The sequence below is a fragment of the Vombatus ursinus genome, unplaced genomic scaffold, assembly GCF_900497805.2.
Source record: "Vombatus ursinus unplaced genomic scaffold, bare-nosed wombat genome assembly UNPS02014768.1, whole genome shotgun sequence".
NCBI classification, from domain to species: Eukaryota; Metazoa; Chordata; class Mammalia; order Diprotodontia; family Vombatidae; genus Vombatus; species Vombatus ursinus.
The window spans coordinates 19,279,986-19,297,186 of NW_020954546.1; the positions used below are offsets into that span (position 1 = coordinate 19,279,986).

At 44.8% G+C, this 17,201-nt stretch overlaps 1 protein-coding gene across 1 annotated transcript in view; it reads right to left on the reverse strand.

The window, feature by feature from the left end:
• Positions 1 to 262: 262 nt before the first annotated feature.
• PSPH (phosphoserine phosphatase) overlaps positions 263 to 17,201 on the reverse strand; it is a 20,529-nt gene continuing 3,590 nt past the window's right edge. The window contains exons 2-7 of the mRNA XM_027862316.1: positions 15,636 to 15,770; positions 8,797 to 8,952; positions 7,782 to 7,916; positions 5,833 to 5,978; positions 3,430 to 3,578; positions 263 to 446 (exon numbers count right to left, since the gene is read on the reverse strand). Coding sequence (XP_027718117.1) covers positions 339 to 446; positions 3,430 to 3,578; positions 5,833 to 5,978; positions 7,782 to 7,916; positions 8,797 to 8,936 — 678 coding nt within the window. The 5' untranslated portion in view covers positions 8,937 to 8,952; positions 15,636 to 15,770 and the 3' untranslated portion in view covers positions 263 to 338. The remainder of the gene's footprint in view (positions 447 to 3,429; positions 3,579 to 5,832; positions 5,979 to 7,781; positions 7,917 to 8,796; positions 8,953 to 15,635; positions 15,771 to 17,201) is intronic.

The following is a 17,201-nucleotide window of genomic DNA, read 5'->3' on the forward strand; positions in this document are numbered from 1 at the left end:
GTGTTCTGTAAATGAGACCTTTGTACCATCCCACATAGGACGAATTCCTATGGGGGAGAAGGGACTTCTACCTCGTGGCTTAGTGTGCTACTCAAAGGTCAAGCAAGGAGGAATGCTTTTAACTGGGCTTAAATCGTGGGCTTCAGTGGTCAAAGTGGTCAGGAACCACTCTCTAGTTAGCCCAAAAGGACAGGGGACCAGCTCCAAATTTGGGCACGTAAAAACGCAATGGGTACATGTATGCCAACAATATAAATCTGCATAAGTGTTCTTTTTAATTAATCTGGAACTGCTAATAAAATATATATGTATATATTTCATATGATTCAAATTCGACATCACTTTTCCAGTTCTTGAAGAAGCTCCCCAAAGTCAGTGATGTACCACTTGGCGTTGTCCTTCACTTGTTGCCTAGTCACATTTCCCCCGAAGCCAATGAAAATATCCTGAAAGGAGGGGGGAAAAGGAATCAAAAGCATGCAAAGAAAATCATATGGCCACAGGCGTTGAGCCTGAAAGTGGAAATGATCAGTGGTGGGGAGGGAACCACCCACTTGTCCTGAGTCAACAAGCATTTATTAAGCTCCTACTATGTGCCTGACACTATACTAATTGCTAGAAAAGTAAAGAAAGCAAAAACATGGTGCCCACCATGGTCAAATGGAGGTTTTTGCCCTAAAGCAGATCTTAGAGCCAATTCAGCATATAGAACCATTCTTCTCTACCTCATCTTGAACTTCCATACTAATCAATCCATTGAGTAAATATCATGCCAAGATCTGCCCTCAAGTAGCTTAAGATCTAACTGAGGAAGGCACATGAAACAGTAATGCAAGGGAAGGAGGAAAGTAGCGAACAGAATGCTGTACTGGACAGGAAGACCCAGGCTCAAAAACAGGGTGACTCTGGGTAGATCACATAAATTCTCTGAACGCTTCCCACACCAACTATCCATTGAGGAATAAGTCGGTTGGTGAAGGAAGGAAGTCCCTACTCTATTAAAATCACAAATTTCTGACCTATTGCCAAGACAGGAGAAGGCCAAGTGCTTAATAATGTGGTACAGACAGTTAGAAATTCAAATTAAGAGAGAGCAGTGAGGCCTGCAGGAGTTGGGGGAGGAGATTGATCCAGACTCCTGCTGGCAGCAAGCACCCCACTTCTCAAGGGTGAGACTCAGCAAGCTCCACCCATGATCAACGGAACAACATTCACTTAGAGAATTTCCACTAATTTAAGCTGTTCTCAGTCAATTGTCTCTAGGGTAAGAGAAGCAGAGATTGTAGAACAATTATGCAATGATCACACACGAGTGTCGACCTCATTCAAAGGCACCAGAACTCCGGCCAGACAGTCATCCTTTGCTGGCACTGGACTATCAAAAGTAAAGCCTCCATCCTTTCTCTTCTTGGTCAGTAAATCGGGACAGTGGAAACTGACTCATACTATCAGGTGCAATCAGCCTGAAAGACAACTTTGCCTAATGATTGTTCTGGGGAACTGGTGGGGTTATTTGCTGGGAAGAGCCCAGTATGTCCGTACAAAGTGCTTCAGTTAAACAAAGCCATAGTCTCCGAAAGGGGTCAGGACCTCCTCTCTCTTGCTCTGTGTGCAGATAGTGTAAAATACACAAATTTCTGAACAGTCCCTTCCCTCTCTTCCCACAAACTCGATTTTTTTTTTTTACCACCATACCTGGATTTCTGTGATGGCAGACCAGTTAACTCTTTGCCTTTGGCCTTTCCCTAATATACTATTTGTAAAGCGTTTACCCCAGTTTCTGGCACATAGTAGGCACTTAATAAATGTTTATTTCCTTTCTTCTTTCTATCCATCCTTAAATCATAGATTAATCTTCCCAAAAGCATTGTTTATATCTTTCCTTTTTAAAACCAACCAAAGGCTCCTATTATCTACATGAGTCAATTCAACTAAACAAACATTTTCTTAAACACCTATAAGGCGCAAAGTACTTTGTGGAGGCAATGGTGATGTAAGAGATTAAACGCTATCAACAGGATTTTTTTTTTTAAGAAAGAACACTGAATTTGGAGTCCGAGGATAAAATTCAAACTCTATGGTTCATCTACAGAGTTGCTTCGAACTACTTTTCCAAACTTCGAGTAACAGATAGGATATTGAACTTGGAGTCAGAAGACCAAAGTTCAAATCCCACCTCAAAGGTCTCTGGGCCTCAGTTTCCTCATCTATAAAATGAGAGGGTTGAACTTAATAGCCTCAAAGCTCTAAAACCGTGACTCTGACCCGCACACTCAATTCTCTTCCCTGCCCACAGAAATCTTAGTCACCTTCCAAGGACCTTCCTGACCCACTCCAGGCCAAGGTGCCGTCTGCCCCCGGACATTTCTTTGATTGTAGCCTTGCTGAACCTTGTCAGGCACAGGTCTTCTTCCCGTAACTAGACTAGAAGCTCCTTGAGGACATACCCTGTGTATCATGCACTTCTGTACTTTCCCCAGAGCCACAATCGTGTTATGCCCCACTTACCTCTGCCTTCCCTTAAGCAACAGCTCAGGTACTATTTCCTACCTGAAGATCTTCCTCACCCTCCTGGTTGCTAAGAGGTCTCATTCACTCTCAGAATGACTTTGCCTTATTTTGTCTTTACTTATCCATGTAGATTTTTATCTCTGGAGAATTCAAACTCTGAGCCAGCAGGACCTGGTTCACTTTTGCCTTTGTGTTCAGGAGCTTAGCATAGTACCTGGAAGCTTGGGAGGCACTTACTGAATGAGGTTTGTTTTAGAATTTGATATGACCCCATTATTTTAAAGTTGTTTAGAGGGAAATGTTGGGAATGTTCTGCTAGAGTACTCCCTTCACTCTGCCATCTTGTATCCACCCATGAATGATGCTTGTTCAATTGATTTAGGACTGGAAGAGAGCTGAGAAGTCATCTAATCCCAACTCCTCACTTTGGACAGAGGATAGGACTGGGGCCAAAAAAAAAGAAAAGAAAGAGGACTGCCCAAGGGCATACAGGGAGAAAGTAACAGAGCTGGATCTTGAACCCAGGTCCCTGACTCCAAATTCCTCTGTGCTGCATGGAAGTGGAGGATGAAAAGGACTAAAAGCCATAAGGGAAGAAGCCTTGCCATCAGAGTAGTCACCTCTCTGGGCCTCAGTTCCCTGGTCTCTATAATGGGAGGGATGGACACTCTGGGATCATAGATGGAAAGCTGGCAGGGACCTTAAAAGCTATCTAGTTGAACCCCCTTATTTTTCAGCTGAGGAAACAGAGGCTCAGAGAAAAGTAAAGTGACCTGCCCAGGTTGTAAGTCACAGAGATGGGACTCTGGCTCCAAAGCCTGCGGCCACCTCCCTATAGACACAAAGAGAGAAGACCCTCTCAGGCCTATGACTTTGTCTGCTAAAGAACAGACAGGGATTAGTATCCTCAGAACTTACAGCAGGAGGACAAGCTTCCATGTCAGTAGCTCCATCCCCAATCATGACAATTTTCTTAAAATGGAACCGTTCCTTCAGGAGTGCAATCACCTTGCCTTTCCCTCCAGACTCAGCAGTTGGCTGGCTCTCATCAAAACCAGCGTACTCACCTAGAGAGAACAGCGATGGTGGCAGGGTTAAAGATCCATTCATTCCACATTACAGAACGTACCAGGAGGGTGGGCTTTCCAACGAGGTGGAATAAAAATAAACGTCTGCGGCTCCCTATTACCTCCAGGGTCAAACGTCGACTCTTCCGTTGAGCACTGAAGGCCCTTCACAACTTGCCACCATTACACCTCATCAGACTGATGAAACATTTCTTCCTATCATGCATTCTACAATCCAGCCAAATGGACTTTCTTACTGCCTGCCCTCCTCACCTCCACCTCTCAGAATCCCTAGTTTGCTTTAAAGCTCAGATCAACAGTCACCTTCTACATGAAAGCCCCACCCCCCAGCTGTTGGCACCTTCCACAATAGATTACCCTCTGCTTTCATGGGTTCATGTTATTTTCCCTGTTAGAATGTAATTTCTTTGAGAGGAGGGATTGTCTCATTTTTGCATTTGCATCCTCAGAGCCTAACATGGTGCCTGCCCTATAGTAGGTGGTTAATAAATACTTGTTGATTGATTGATTAATGAGTAAAAGATAAGGAAAGAAGGCTTTGAGAGCAAGATTCCCTGGCCCTTCCTGGACTTCCCAGGTAATCCAGGGGGAGTTGGTAGTGGGGGAGCATCCAAGGTTCTCACCAAAGGCTAGCTTTACAATCTTGCCAACAGTAATGATTCCCATTCTTTTTGGAAATGTGCCCATCCACTGCCCTTTGAATTTTACAATGCCTTCAGCCTAGCTCACTATTCCCAAAGTCCTTAATGACACATGTAGACAAAATAAATACGAGGCAGTTACCTCCACATACATACACACAGAGGCTATGTGGCACCATGAATAGCAGAGTGGCTTTGGAGTCAGGAAGACCCAGGTTCAAGTTCTGTCTCTGGCTCTATGACCCTAAGCAGGTCATAACCTCTCGGTGCCCCCAGGAAACTCTTAAGACTACCAAGTCTTAAAAGCAGGTCCTGGCCTAGTCTGGTGGAAGGAATTTCTTAAGAGTAGACTGTCCTATAGGAAGAGGATCATATGTATGCACCCTCCCCCTCTAAAAAAATATACACTTCCTTCTTCAATACCCCAAGGATCTATGGTTTCACTGGCATAGATGCTCCCTCCAGAGTTGCAGATATCAACCCCTCAGTAATTTAGTAAGTTATTTTCAAGAACAGCTATGGCTGATAAGTGTACTACCCTGCAGCTACCACAGTGCCTTCTTCCAAGTTAGTCTGGTCCTATTTAATTCAAGTGAATTAGAACTATTTTTTTTTACATAGTGGAGAATATTTTTTATGTTGGTTTTTTTTATTGACTCCACATAAATTTTAATGGGGGAATCAGTAAATATGTTGACAACTGGCTGATGACACTATCCTGAATTATTCTATGGCCCTAATGAAAGTATATGAAATCAAATTTCTATATCCTGTGTCTTTTGTTGTGCTTCTAGGAGATTTTGACATTACTACAAAGACCTAAGGGCAGGAAAAGTCTTTGTCATGGGGTTTGACAAAGTGTATGATGCTTCTGGCGTCAGTACCTGACATGTTGTACTTATGGTTTGAAAGGATCGGATCTTGCCTTCAGTAGGGTTGTGAAGTCTGACCCATTTTTCAGAAGAGAGATTTTCAATGCATAAAATAAAACATATAGCATTACAAAGGAAACCAGTTTCATTAAAATGGATACCAAAATAAATTTTTACAAAACCCACATGGACCCCAGGTTAAGAATCCATGACCTAAGGGGAATCAAATGAGTGAAAATGCTTGGAAGACAACTGGACTCAAAATAAGCTTCCTAGATCCCATGGAAATGAGCAGATCTGTGAAAACCTAAGGCATTTTACCAAATACTAACGGATGGACAAAGACAAGAGGGTCACCACTGACCTGGGAACCAATACACATAGGTCCATAGGGTCATAGACCAAGAGACTGAAGGACTCTTAGAGGCCATCTTATCCAACCCTCCATTTTATAGATGAGTAAAATGGAGCCTAGAGAAGTTGTAACTTGCCCTGGTCATGACAAAAGTCATAATTGGCAGAGCTGGAATGATCCTAATACTTTTGAGTGTATAAGGGACGACTACAAAACTACAAAAAAATAGGTATTTCCACGCTTAATTTTTGTTTCTTAAACTATTACCTTGGCCTGGGCCCATCCCTAGTAACCCCTTTACCCAAACAGTCTCAGTGAAACTGAAATTGATAAGAAAGAAGAGAGTATCCCAAATGGATGCTTACCATTGAAAAAGAACTTCAACCTATTAGCAAAGACATTGGTGACTGGAATATTGAGCTTTGAAGCGACATGTTCTACGATGCTCCTAAACCCGCCAGATATTAGGAAGACCTGAACGTTTCGCTGCTGTAAGCAGCTCACCAGCTCCCTAGGGGTGATGGAAATTAAATCAGTAAAGAGAAGGAACAGAAGGAAGCCCTTGGAAGAAGGGCCCCAGAAATATGTTTATATCACATATTAGGACCTTTGCTTAGGCTTATAGCTTAATTTTTCTGGTTTGGTAGGAGCAATTATTAACTACAAGAAAATAAGTTGTTGTTGTTGTTGTTGTTTTTTAATAAATATTTACAGGGCAGCTAATGATGCAGTGAATAGAGCTCCGGCCTTGGAGTCAGGAGGACCTGAGTTCAAATCCAGCCTCAGACCCTTACTAGCTGTGTGACCCCGGGCAAGTCACTTAACCCTGATCACCTCAGAAAAAAAAACAAAATAAATAAATATTTTTTATGAGACATCTATGGTGTAATTTTATTTTTGTTGTTCAGTCTTTTCAGTTATGTCTGACTCTGTGCCCAATTTGGGGTTTTCTTAGGAAAGACACTGGAGTGGTTTGCCATTTCCTTTTCCAACTCATTTTACAGATGAGGAAACTGAGGCAAACAGTTAAGTGACTTGTGAAGGGCCATACAGCTACGAAGAAGTGTCTGAGGCCAGATTTGAACTATTCACTGCACCACCTAGCTGTGACAAAAGATGTGAGCCTAAGTTTAGCTGTATGTTGCGTATTAGATGCCTGAAAACAGCATCGAGGTGGCTCAGTGGATAGATCACTGGCCTTGCAGTCAGGGAGATTTCAGTTCAAATCTGGCCTTAGACACTTACTAGCTGTGTGACCCTGCACAAGTCACTTAACCTCAGTCTGCCTCAGTTTCCTTGTCTGTAAAATAGAGCTAAGAATAAAAACATCTACCTCCCAGGTTGTTGTGAGGATCAAATAAGATACCATATGTAAAGTGCTTTGCCAACCACAGCTATATAAATGATAGCTGTTATCATTATAAAAACCAGCTCTATGTTTACCTGGTCAAGCACTGATGACCTACTACGAAGAGATAGCATAGCACAGGTTAGGATTGGAGTCAAGAATGCCTGAGTTTAAATCTTGCCTTTGAGCGCATGGTCTTACCCTGAACAAGTTACTTAATCTCTACATGTCTCAGGAAATTCTCTAGGACATTTCCCTAGAAAGCCAGAGGCTTTTCACTTGTCATTGGAAAAGGGAATTTCCATACCAGGAGTTTCCCAGCATCAAACTCACAGAAGTTTCCTGCACTGGGTTTGCACGGCTGCCTGTTTAGCCCACACTGCAGGGCCGGTCATATTATGATATTCTTTTCCAGTTTATCAATAAGAAAGATAAATAACCATACCTACACATCACTCACATGCATGCTGTTACCAGTGATGCTATTGGTGCAAAGTAAAGACCCCCAGGCAGCAAGGTGGTACAGGGCAGAGTGTGCTGGCCCTGGAGTAGGGAGGACCTGAGTTCAAATACTGTCTCAGACAATTACTAGCTGGGTGACCCTGGGCAAGTCACTTCACCCCGTTTGCCTCAGTTTCCTCATCTGTCAAATGAGCTCAAGAAGGAAATGGCAAACCACTATATTTGCCAAGAAAATGGGATCATGAAGAGTTAGATACAACCAAAAACGACTGAACAACAACAATGAAAAAAAAAGGACCTTCCAGAAGGTACTGAGTCCATTGTTCCCATTTAACAGGGAAGGAAACTAGGCCCAAGAAAGGCAAATGACTTGTCCAAGGTCACAGGGAGTAGTTGGCAGAGTCAGGCTTTGAACCCAGGTCCTCTGACTCCAAAGTGAGCCCTCCCACCATCTGGAGGATGGAGGCCTGGGGTGAAGCCCTGAGAGTGAAGGACCCCTCCTACCTTATCCCGGGCGTGAGGTGTGGAGGGTGGTCTGATAGGAGTTTCTGCACCTGTTCTCTGGAGGGCTGGATCAGTGCTAATCGCTCTGTCAAGGCGGCCTTGAAAGTCACCGCGCCGCCCATAGCTCTGCGAGTCCTAAGGAGGAGATTCAGCCCATCAATGCCAAGCCCATGCCCTGGTCCAGCTACACAGGCAGCGACTGAATGAGGCCACCTCAGGTCAACGGTCAGAGCAATAACTGCGAGACGCACATCCTGGTCTACTCTACGTCATGGACTTGGCTCTCGTAGGCCCGGCCGGGGACCTGAGAATTCCCCGCTTCCTATACACTCTCTCCTACTGGGGAGCTGGCTGCTTGGGGGAGCTAGGGAAGGGTCAAACAAGCAGAGCGGTCTTCTATCGGAAGGGCAGATGAGCTTTCCCCTGTGTCTGACCTGACGGTGGCAGAAGTCCGGTCCAGGGTATTATAGAAAGCAGTACAGGAATGCCGGATGATGGAGAAGTGTTTCCTGGAAACGCCACAGTGCTGCAGGGCATTTGGAATGACCCTTGCTCCCAGGGACCCCAAAATGGATAATTATGGAGGCTGAAGGTAACAGATCCTTTAGAGGTCCTAGAGAAAGCTGCCGCAACCTGGGAAGGAAGGTGGCTCTCTGAGTGAGTCAGTTTACCAATCTGTCTGAATATCCTGACAAGAACGTGCATCACCTTCTGAATGAGGATTGTACTGGGGGCAGACCACTGACTCCAGCCCTTTCCACAACATAACCTAACTCGGGGCCCTTGCATCTGAAGAGCACCCAACCATCATTGGGTTTTTGTAGATACCTACAGATTCAGCCCCCAAAAAGTCACTACTTCAGAGATGAGAAAATGGAGGTAAGCCACCAAGCTATGTCTATGTGGGCAATCCCAGGACCGAAGCTGGCGCACTTTGACCCCTGTTCTAGCCTCCCCTACTGATTCTCTAGTGCTCAGCTGACCGAAGAGAGACCTAGGGTTTAATCATTCATACATTTCTGACACAGCATCCCCAACGCCGCAGAACTTGGCCAGCTCGTCGATTCCTTCTTCTCTGATGACCGTACTGTCAACATCGAAGCAGACAGCGTCGGCAGAGCGGAAAATTTCCCTCAGCTCTGAGTGGGAGACCATGATTCAAAGAATTCTCCTGCAAGAAAAAACCAGGATGAGATATATAAGGCAATTTGATTCAAACCAACATTTAGTAAGTGCCTACTATGTGCAAAGCACCATGCTAAGACACAGGGGCTACAAAAGTAAAAAAAGTAAAAGAAAAAGAGAAACAAGGAGGTGGTGTGGTGCAGAGAACGCCAGGCCTGGAGTCAGGAAGACCCGACTTAGACACTCACTAGGTGTGTGACCCTGGGCAAGTCACTTAACCCTTGTTAGCCTCAGTTCCTCATCTGTCAAATGAGCAGGAAAAGTAAATGAGTTCAAATCTGGCCTCAGACACTTACTAACTGGATGACCCTGAGCAAGTCACAACCTCTGTCTGCCTCAGTTTCCTCAACTTCGCAGAGACCAAGAGAAATCACCTGGTGTTTCGAGGATCAAATGAGATAATCTTTGTGAAGGGCTTGGCACAGTGCCTGGCACATGGTAAACACCGTATAAACATTAGCTACTGTTATTTTTGGAACCCTGACCTGGTCCTTCATTAGGGTCATGCGATTAGGCACCCACCAAATATTCCTGATGAGTCCCCTTTATGATGCAGTCGGAAACAGACTCGCGAGGGCTGCCTCTGAAATGAATCCCAACCGTAAGAGACGTTATTGGCACCAGGGTGACCAGGCTCAAGGCTTCTTTTTTAAATTTCGAAGGCTTTAAAAGAATTTTGTGCCAAGGAGGCATAGGGTGTCTTATGCTGCTTTTCATCCCTGTACAGTCTGAAGGGACAGAATTTTCCCCAAATTTCCAGGAACTTTGGAATAAAGGTTGCTCCACGGCTGCCACGGAGCCGTGGGTAATTGTGACAATCGTTTTCACGGCTCATCTCACTGCAAAGTGTCTTCAGGTTGGGACCCGTGATATGGTGCCTGTGGCCCACACCTGTTTCCTGCAGTGCCTGCGGGTTGGCATTCAAGGTGCCAATAGGTGGAGGTTGTGGCTCAGAGATCCCATCTCTCTCTGTACCAAGCACGGCACAAAATTAAACGCGCAATCATTTTGCTCAAGGTTTTGGCTTCACTTTTTTGTGTAGGTGGAAAATCCTGCAAGACCTGAAAGTCCAGCAAAGGGAAGCTGACTTGCTGTCGGAGATCCAGCTGAGTCGGACGCTTTGAGCAGGAAACCTGCTGGCAATCCCCGGGACTGTGTGCACTGTTATCTTATCTACAGTTCTAGCCCATCCTGCCTGGACTCTGGAAGCTGGGTCTGCATGCCAAAGGTGACGTCTCCCAAGCAGCCGAGTCAGAACCCACAGCATCTTGCTGCCTCTGTCCCCCGTCACCAACAGACTGATCAGGCTGGGATTCAGGCCCGGCTCGGGCAGCCGTGCCTGAGGACGCAGCAGACATCCTAACAGCCTAGAATTCCTCCTGCAAAACATTTCCCTAAACTCACAAGTTCTTGTGACTAAGTCTTCCTTAATGCTAGAGACCAGGCTGCTGGATGGCACAGAGGTTAGAGCGTTGGACTGAGTCAGGAAAACCAGAGTCAAAATCCTGCCTCAGCTACCATATGTATGACCCTGGGCAAGTCACTTAACCTCTTCCAGCCTCGGTTTCCCCACCTGTAAAATGGGGATAATAACAAGACCCTACTTCCCAGAGTTGCTGAGGAATGAATGAGATAATACATGGACAGATAGAATGAGAAATTCCATTTAAAACAACTGCAGATTGCCTTTTCAATGAGGGTGGGTGGGGAGGGAGGAAGGGAGAAAATTTTAAAAACACATGTTGAAAAAAATTGTTTTCACATGCAACTGGGAAATAAGAAATACAGGAAATGGGATACAGAAATCTATCCTGCCCTACAGGAAAATAGAAGGGGAAAGGGATAAGAGAAGGGGAGAGAGATAGAAGAGAGGGCAGATTAGGGGAAGGGGTATTCAGAATGCATGCCATCTTGGGGTGGAGGAGGGGGATGAGATGGGGAGAAAATTTGGAACTCAAAATCTTGTGGGAGTGGATGTTGAAAACTAAAAATAAATAAATAAATAAATAAATAAAACTACTGCAGACAACATAAACTTTTTGCTGTTGTTTAGTTGATTATTCATCTCCAAATCTTCATGACCCCATGACACCATAATGCCTACTTGGCACAAAATACTTTAAGAGCTTCAGAAATCAATTGGCAAAGACACTAGAGTGCTTTGCCATTTCCTTTTCCAGCTCTTTTTATAAATGAGGAAACCAAGGCAAACAGGGTTAAGTGACTTGCCCAAGGTCACACAGCTAGTAAGTGTCTGAGGCCAGATTTGAACTCCGGTCCTTCTGACTCCAGAGCCAGCACTCTATCTACTGGACACCTGGCCTCCTCAGGATGAAAAACAAATCCCACACAAATCATCAGCATTTCTTTACATTACCAACCATACCCAGCAAGAAGAGATAGAAGGAGAAATTCCATTTACAATAATTGCAGACAATATAAAATACTCAGGATAACAGATGTACAGTTCTTTGCAAACCTTACAGCATTACATAAATATTATTATGTGTATATATTGTATATTCTTATGATGTGACTTTTCCCTCCAGTAATGCTCATAAATACAGCACAAGGGCTCCTTGCTGCGTGCCATAAACCTTCCTCATGTTCCCTTCATGTTGTGTGGCTACCAGTGGAGCACGCATTCATTCTGTCCGTCAGCTGCCCCTTTCCCTGGCTCCCTGGCCGGCTCTTTTCTCTGAGCACCATACGCCGCTGGCTCCTCTGTAACTCTTCTCGCACACACGTGGCAATCTGCTCATGTCTGACATGTGCCTCCCCACTGCCCTTTGGCCTACAGGCCAGGCACTTAAAATAGAGCCACCCACCTCGAAGGTGGTAGACAGCAAGAGAAATCACCTGCATCTTACCACTAGGCAGGTGTGATCTTATCCCCATTTCATAGCTGAGACCCAGAAACATGAAGGTAGGTCAGTGACTTGTTAGATCACCCAGGTGGAATTGTTAGAGGGAAGACCAGAACCCAGATCTGCAAGTGTCCACAGAAGAGAAAGAAGAGAGAAGACAGGTGGATGGTTTTTGAGAACCAGTACAGGCCCATGTACTAAGAAGAGCCCGAAGGAGACCACAACAATGGACCAGTTTGTATTTTTGATAGCAGCAAGAACTGGAAGCTAAGGAACTGAAAAAATGACGGCATTGGAAAATCACTGGGCCATAAGAAATGATGCAGAGAAACCTCGCAAGACTTCTATGAACTGATGCAGAGTAAAGGGAGCAGAACTAGAAGAACAATTGCAACAATTGCAACAACACTGTAAAAAGCAACAGCTTTGAAAGCTCTGAGAACTCTAAACCATCCATGATTGCAGAGGACCAGTGATGAAGCCTGTTCCCCACTTTCTGCCAGACAGGAGTTGAACTCAAGATTGTAGAAAGAAACATATATTTTTTTGGGCATAACCAATTCAGAGATTTGTTCTCTTTAATAAAAAAAAAATAGTTGGAGTAGGAAATGGAGAGAAAATCAATTTTTATTCATTGAAAAAAAATAAATTTCATTTTAAAAAAAGGAAAACATGATAGTTAAGTAGCCCAAAATTTTAATAAGCTATGAAGCTCCGTAAGTTGCCATGACATTCTGCTCCTTGGGAAACACAAGACATGTGATACACAGGCAAGGAAAGAAGTCAAAAATCACCTAAGAAAGTCAGTCTGTTCTTGGGGAAATAAGCAGCCAAAGTGGAATTAATATATAACCCCGTTCCAGACAGAGTAAAGGGCTCTGGGGAGGTGGTGTGGCCCACTCTTTCTGTGTCTATAAAGCATGAACCTGCTGCCGCCATGGCCCTGGGCACGAGGACATCACCTCATCTAGGCCCTCTTAAAAAAGAAGAGAGGGTTGTGAATGATTAAGCCTCAGGGCATAACTGACCATCATCCTAAAAGCAGGTCCAGTACTGGACTGCCAAGTGGGATGTGCAGAGGAGATAAACAATAACCACAAACTTTACAGTGCAGACCCCCGAGTCACTGTCACCGAGAAAGCTAAGGGCATGGCAGGCAGGCATGACGTATGCTGAGAGGTGGTGGACCACAGTGGGATAACGCAGCATACACTGTCAGACATAATCAATGGGGTAGATTTGGTTTTTTGCTTCACTATATTCCTCTGCTACAAGAGAGGATCTTTTTTTTTTTTTTTGGCTAGGCAATGGGGTCAAGTGACTTGCCCAGGGTCACACAGCTAGTAAGTGTCAAGTGTCTGAGGCCATATTTGAACTCGGATCCTCTTGACTCCAAGGCTGGAGCTCTACCCACTGGGCAACCTAGCTACCCCAAGAGAGGATCTTAAAAGGACTGTCACTGGCCATCGACAACAGTGTAAAAAGCATAAAAAAAAAAAGTAGTAGAATAAAATCTAGAACTGGTCCCAAACTAGTCCCAGCTCCATCATCCACCAGCTAAACGACTTTGGGCATACCCTGTAATCTTTATGAGCCTCTGTTTCCCCATATGTAAAATGGGAATAATCACACCTCTTTGTTGCAAAGCCCACATTAGATTGCACTGGATTATTTTATCTTTGTTGGCATCTCCAATACCTACAAAGAGCCTCATTAGTCACCATTCCCTGACGCCATGGATATTCAGGGCTCATCGTGAACCCTTAAAACACATCAGATTTTGTCATTGTGGGAATTCCCTCCACCTACACACAGCTTAAGCCTGAATTTAAATCTCAGAAAGTTGCCTGAGACTCAGAGACATTAAGAGACTTGCCCATGGTCACGCAACTAAATGTCAGAGGCAAGATTTGAACCCATATCTTTTACATGGCACAGTGGATAGAGCGCTGGGCCTGGAGTCAGGAAGACTCACCTTCCTGAATTCAAATCTGATCTCAGACATTTACTAGCTGTGTGACTCTGGGCAAGTCACTTCACCCTGTTTGCCTCAGTTTCCTCATCTGTAAAATGAGCTAGAGAAAGAAATGTCAAATCACTCCAGTATCTTTGCCAAGAAAACCCTAAATGGGGTCATAAAGAATCAGACGTGACTGAACAACTTCTTCCTGATTCCTTTCTATCCGTTACACCACAATACTGGTATACATTCTAATGATCTGTCAAAGACTGAATGGAACCATAGACCATCAGATCATCTACCCAAAACCCTCATTTTATGGAGGAAGAAACTAAGGCACAGAGAGGGTAGCTGTTTGTTTGAAGGCCTCATTAGTGACAAAGGTCTTTGATCCCATTCTCCAACCTTTAGGGTTCTGTGTGTCCCATCACCACCGTCATGGCTCAGAGGTGAAGGCCCCATCCCCAATCCCATTTCTCTAAAGTCTTCCCACCCTCATTCCTGCCATACCTGAGACACCCAGCTGCTCCCTGTTCCCCAGCCTGGGAAAAGAAATCCAGCTGAAATTATAAACCAAGAAATTGTGGGTGGTCTTCCCCCTGGAGTACGAGTATGCTTCCAACACCGCAGGGAAGAGGGTGACTCGGGGAAATGGATAAGATCTCAGCTGAGGCAGGGGAAGGGAGAAGGCAAAGGGAAGGGAAGAATGTTCTCCAGTGGAAAAAGCACTGCCTCTGGAGTCAGAGGATTTGGGTTCAAATCTTCTCTCTGACACATGTGACCTTGGGTAAGTCACTTGAACTCCTTGGGACTCAGTTTCCCCATATATGAAATGGGTTTGATTTTGATGGCCTCTGAGGTCCTTTTTGAGCTCCTGAAGTAAGAGTTTATGAATGGATTCTGTATCTCTGACATCTTCAAGGAAGCCTTTCAGGAGGGTTGAACGGAAAGAAGGGAAGGAGATTGAAAAATGGAAAACCGTCAGTAGGCAGACTCTGGTTTGGACAGGGCAGGCTCTAGGTCCCATTGCCAAAAGCTAAAAGACACACAGACACATACTTCTGCACTGCCAGCCGCTCCCAAGAATAAGCCACTCCCATACTGGGGCAGCCCCTAGTTTGTCTTCCTGGGGGTGGGGGACACAGGTCAAAGAGACCTACTGACTGGTCTTTGTGGACTAGCCTTCAAACACGAAAGCAGATCGGTCTTTAGAGGCAGCCATGGTCCAATGGGGGACACAGGTCAAAGAGGCCTACTGACTGGTCTTTGTGGACTAGCCTTCAAACACGAAAGCAGATTGGTCTTTAGAGGCAGCCATGGTCCAATCTGAGGACTGAGGCGTGACCTCCCTATACATTCGTTGATTCTGGACAGCAGTAGCCCTCTGAAAGGTATTCCGATGACTGTAACTCACATAAAAATGTGCCGCACAACCGCCCTCTTCCTGACATTATTGTTCTTACTTCTGTTGTGGCGGTTCAATTGAGTCTGACTCTTTGGCACCCCAATTTGGGGTTATCTTGGCAAAGATACTGGAGTATTTTGCCATTTTCTTTTCCAGTTCATTTTACAAATGAGGAAGCTGAGGTAAACAGGGTGAAGTGACCTGCCCAGGGTCACACAGCTACTAAGTGTCTGAATTCAGGTCCTCCTGACTCCAGGGCAGGCACTCTATCCACCGAGCCACCTCGCTAATGGTTATTTTTTTGAATCCAGATATTTCACACGTGCCACAAACATTTCTTGGTTGAGTTAAGGTGACAGCCGCTATTCTAGAGCATACAGCGCTCAAACATAGGCGATATTGGAAAAGCAAGAAGAGGCAGAAGCTTCCAGACTCACGTTTCTCCACTGCTGAATTCTAAACGGTCTGCTCTCCACGGCTAGCTCCTTCTTTGAAAGAGAAGGGGGTATCGGAATTCCAACTCCAAACGTCTCTACAAAAGACCTCCTGAGTTCTCTAAACACAAGTACAGTCTGCAAAGAGATCACAAAGAAAGCGCAGTCATGATGAGCAAAGGAAAAAACAAAAAAATACGGATTCCCTCTCTTTATGGCCTCTGATTATCTATTTCTCAATCAACAAGCATTTATTAAGCTCTCGCTAGGTACCAGACATTTGGTGAAGTCAGGATACAGAGACAAAAGTCAAAAGAGTGCTTGCCTTCATGGAGCTTACATTCTAGTGGGAGAGACAACATGTAAATAACCAGAAACTAGCAAAATGCATACAGAGTGGATAGAAGGTGGTCTTGGGCACTGATAGCTTGGGGGGCTGGGAAAGGCCTCTTACAAATGGAACCTGAACTGAGTCTTGAATGAAGATGGGGAAACTAAAAGGAGGTGAGGTGTGCCAAGCAAAGGAATAGCCAAGGCAAAGGTCCAGAGTCAGGAGATGATGTGTTCTATGTCAAGCTGGATGACATGCAAGGTTTACCGTCATGGAGTGCATGGAGCAAAGTGTAAGAAGGCTAGAAAGTTAAGAGGCAGCCAGATTGTGAAGATCTTTAAATGACTTCCTATTTTATCCTGGAAGTAACAGGGAACCATTGGAGTTTATCAAGGGAGATAAGGCTTTAGAAAAATCACTTTGATGAATGAGGATGGAGTAGAACGGGGAGAGACAAGAGGCAGGGAGGCGAATTAAAAGGCTACTGTGATAATCGGGTCAAAAGAGAGAAGGGGATGGAGGGAAGAGCCGAGATTTGGATATGGGGGGAAAGTGAGAGCAAGGAGTTGAGGATGACAGCAAGATTCTCTCATTCATGGAAAGTGTCCAAGAGGCAATCAGCAGTGTATAGGAGTTTCCTTTGGTTAAAAAAATAAAAAGGGATCTTCTCTAATTGGCCAGATCACTAGGGCTTTCCTAGTTAAACACACCCTACCTGCTTCAAACATTTGGCTAAGGCTCAAGATGCTACAAAGATGGAGCATGTCCTGTTCAGTCTCCTCAACGCTGAGAGTAGTCCGTACCTGATGAGCAGGTTACAGAGGGAGAAGAAAATGGGAAAGAGGGTCACTGAGAAAAGAGGATGAGAAAGAAGGAAAGGACACTCATGTGTGCTCAACAGACTCCCAAGGCAAGAAATGAGAGCTGAGAAAGACCCTGTCCTCTTTTGAAATGAGAAAAGAAATTCAGTGGAATTCCAAGGAAGAGACAGATCTTGGAGTCTGGGAAGGAGCCTGCTGCATAAGCAAAAGGAAGCAGAGCTGGTAGCTGGGAGTTACAACGTGAGAGCCTCACGAAAGATGAAAAGATAAGACAAAGGGATAAATGTGCTGGAACTGAGAAAGAAGGAAAAACAAAGAATGAGGCCAAGGAACATCAGGTAAGAAAAGTCAAAGGGAGATGGACAAAGAAAGAGGGAAAGGGGGAGAGGGAAGGAACAGAGAGGGAGAGAAGAAAAG